Source organism: Geospiza fortis, unplaced genomic scaffold (genome assembly GCF_000277835.1).
Source record: "Geospiza fortis unplaced genomic scaffold, GeoFor_1.0 scaffold171, whole genome shotgun sequence".
NCBI lineage: Eukaryota > Metazoa > Chordata > Aves > Passeriformes > Thraupidae > Geospiza > Geospiza fortis.
In genome coordinates, this window is record NW_005054313.1 from 1,551,133 (window position 1) to 1,554,623 (window position 3,491).

General features: G+C 41.6%; 1 protein-coding gene across 2 annotated transcripts in view; it reads left to right on the plus strand.

Moving 5' to 3' along the window:
- Positions 1 to 3,491, plus strand: part of ARNT2 (aryl hydrocarbon receptor nuclear translocator 2) — a 77,832-nt gene that overhangs the window by 63,626 nt on the left and 10,715 nt on the right. For both annotated transcript variants that reach the window (XM_031055855.1, XM_005419603.2), the window contains one exon: positions 2,081 to 2,219. In XM_031055855.1, coding sequence (XP_030911715.1) covers positions 2,081 to 2,219 — 139 coding nt within the window. The remainder of the gene's footprint in view (positions 1 to 2,080; positions 2,220 to 3,491) is intronic.

Genomic DNA, 3,491 nt, shown 5'->3' on the forward strand with positions numbered 1-3,491 from the left:
TGCTGCATCCTTAGTCCCAGGTGAGGACTGGGACAGGAGCATCAATACTTTTCTAAGGCAGCTTCCAAATAAATGTAAGGTGATGGTCTGGCTTGTTCCAAGGCATTTTTGAGTTCTCCTAAGTGTGTGTCATTGCCTACCAGCTGGCAATACAGGTTCCAGTTGCTTTTGGAGAGTGTGGTAACAGCAATCATGTTGACCTTAGTGCCTTGTGATATCACCACTGTCTTACTGGAGTTCCATTCTCCTGTTCAAACCAGCCAAGGCTGTGAAACTGAAGGAGCAGCAACTCAGAACCTGCCAGTTCCTCGAACTGGAAAACATTGGCAAACACTGATTTTATTTAAACCAATGTGCTCAGGGAAGAGAAATAAGATCCCTGTGAGTGTGTTTTGTCAAATTAAAATCAAGTATAACTTGGGGAGATACGAGAGTAAATTAAAATGTCTTTTAATTGGATATTGTGTATTACTGGGTGACTGACTTGCCATCTGGGGGTTTGGCTTGTGTTCTATTCATTTCCTTTGCTAATTCCTGATGTTTAACTGTAGCTTTTCTCCTACTGCTATTCTGTTACATCAAGTAATGGTTTGCATTTCTGCCAGCACTTCCACCCTCAGTGCACTGTCCTCTGTATAGTCTCCAGCCTGGCACGTTCAGTCACTGAGCCTGGGCAGCCTCTAGGCACTGCTCTCTGCTTTCCAAGTACAGTTCCAGATACAGTCCAAGCTCCTTAGGTGATGGGGCTTGCCAGTCCAGCTGAGAGGTGCTGGCAGTAGGACCAGCCCTCCCCAGCAGCTGCTGTGTGCTCCAGCCAGATTTAGATGGACTTTCTGGTCTACATTTCCCTCTTTGGAGACTCTGTGATAGTACAAAATAAAAATAAAACAGAGTCTTTTAGAAATTAGAAAACTCTACAAAGAATTTCTAAACATACACTTTGCTTTTAGGCAGTAAGAAATTCAGAATAACAACTCCCGTATTCAGATGCCTGCCACGTTTTGCTTGCACTCTGGGAGGGATTCTGTCAGCCTTTTCCAAGGATTCAGATCCCTGCTTTTCTCTCTGCTCAGCCTTGTTTACTTCGTTTCCCAATCTGCGTTCTTCTCTCTCTGTAAGATTGTGAAAATAAACAATAGGGATGGGTTTGGAGAAAAGAACAAGCTGTTTCAGTGGATCCACAAAACTGGGTTTGTGTGCTGTCTTCGTTTCTATTCATTTATATATGACATGTAAAAAATATGGTTTTATATATAAAAGTACAATCACAATGTGTAGTTGTGTAGATTCCATTGCTCAAGACTTCCATGAGAATAAAATGGTGGAGTGGAGCAGTTGCTTCATATAATTTTTCCTATAATTAATTTCTAGGTATTTCTCTGTAGTGAAATTCAGTAAGTAGGAAACAGCTAACATATAAAAAAGTTCCTTAAAAATACTATTTTTTATTATTATTTGTGTTCCAAACTTACTACATGAGTTTAACTTCCTGTCTTGATTATTCTTTTGCCTGGGTATATAATTGCCTGTTCTTCTTTAGCATCAGTTGGTGAAAAAATTAATTAAAAGCCCTTATTTTTAATATGTAGCGCATAATTCTTCATTTCCTAGGCAGGAAACAAATGGAAGGAAGTGCCTATAAGTATCATCTTTTGTGCCCATCTTCATTTAGAATGGCATTTAAGCAAATGCTTAAATACTGTTGACTTTTAGCACAAATTTGTGATGAAGTACCTGCAGTACTCTCTGCAAGCCGGATTTTTTATGCATTAAATGTTAAACTGGTGTGAGGCTAAGTGTGTATGCACCATGTGTGGGACTGTATTTATTCTTAGAAGCCCTTTCCAAGAGATTACTGATGTCTAATTCAAAATAATTTTGCCTGCTGTGTCTATGAGGACTGACATTTAGAATGCCAGTATGTTTCATAGTTTTGTGACAGTTCGCAGTCATTTTTCTTACCAAGACAGATTGAATAATTATCTTTAATGTATTGTCAGTATTTCTTTATCCGAGATACAATCTGTGCATTGAGAATAGGCCCTACAAATGAGGCTCTGTGTGTGTTCTGAACCCTTAGTTCATCTGTGGTGCATGTGCCTGGTGTCAACGACATCCAGTCCTCCTCCTCAACGGGCCAGAACCTGACTCAGATATCGCGGCAGCTCAACCAGGGCCAGGTGGCCTGGACGGGAAACCGCCCACCATTTCCAGGACAGGTACTCGTTTCTAGTCCTTTATTTTCATGGGCATTAAAGATTTGCATCTCTGTGATTTTTACAGAAGTGTTAGTAAACCCATTTATGATGTCAGGGTAATTATTTTGTGGTTGGGGTGGAGGTGTGGCAGTGTGAACAGCTGCCTGTGTGTAACTGCTCTTGGTTTGGGAGCCACTGAGGTGGCAGTGGCTGCAGTGACCCAAGCCCCACTGGAAGGTCTTGTCCTGCATTTAAGTGTGCGCTGGATGAAGGAAAAAGGACAGATCTTCTGCTGTAGTGTTAATCCTGTGAATTTAATCTTTCTTGGACCAGGACCTTGCACCCAGCAGTGTTAGCACCATTATCAGAGTGGGCAGAAGGGGCAGGTGCAAACCCAGGCATGGATTGGGAGCAGAGGCTGCTCAGCCTGGTGTCCCTCTGTTAGCGCTGCCCAGTGTAGCTCACACCTCCATCAGATGCACTGTTCTTGTCAGTGTTAGCCCAGAAATCGCCTCTTATTCTGTGTAACTGTTAAAAAATGGTTCAAAACTCTATTAAAAGACAAATAATATGAAATTAATCTGATCTTAATAATGCTGCTCTTAATCCCTCCTGAGTTCTCATTGTTTAGCAGGCTGGAATGGCATGGTAGGGTGGTCACTGAATGAATTTCCAATAAGTGAATTGTTTCCACATTAATCACTGATTATTCCCAGCCCTCAGAGTGTCATGGTTCTCTGTCACACCTGGTTAATTAAATCCAGTCACAACATTTCTTCAAATGATATGGAAGGTGCCGAAAATGACTAAAACAAATTAATCATCCCTCCTACTGCACAGATTCTGTCCAAGTCAACCAAGTTTGGATGTGAGTGTAAGGAAATTGGAATTAATTCTTCCATCTTAAATAAAGTAAAATGGGGCTAAGCCTTGTAAAAGTGACATGCTGAGCTCTCACTGCCATTGTGGAAATCTTCAGAAATGTGCAATTTCTTAGCTTGGAACTGAACTGAAGACTTAATAGCATCTTCCACATGTTTTATGCCTTTTGGCATCTATTTTGCTCCCCCAGCTCCCCTGCATTTGCCCAAAAGTCATAGAATCATTAACTTTGGAAAAGTCCTTTATGGTCCTCAAGTCCAACCATTAACCTACTGCTACCAATTTCACCACTAGCCCACATCCCCAGGTGCCACATCCACACATCTTTTAAACACCTCCAGGGATGGTCACTCAGTCTCTTCCTTGGGTAGCCTCTTCCTGTTCTTGACAGCCCTTTTGGTGAAGGAATTT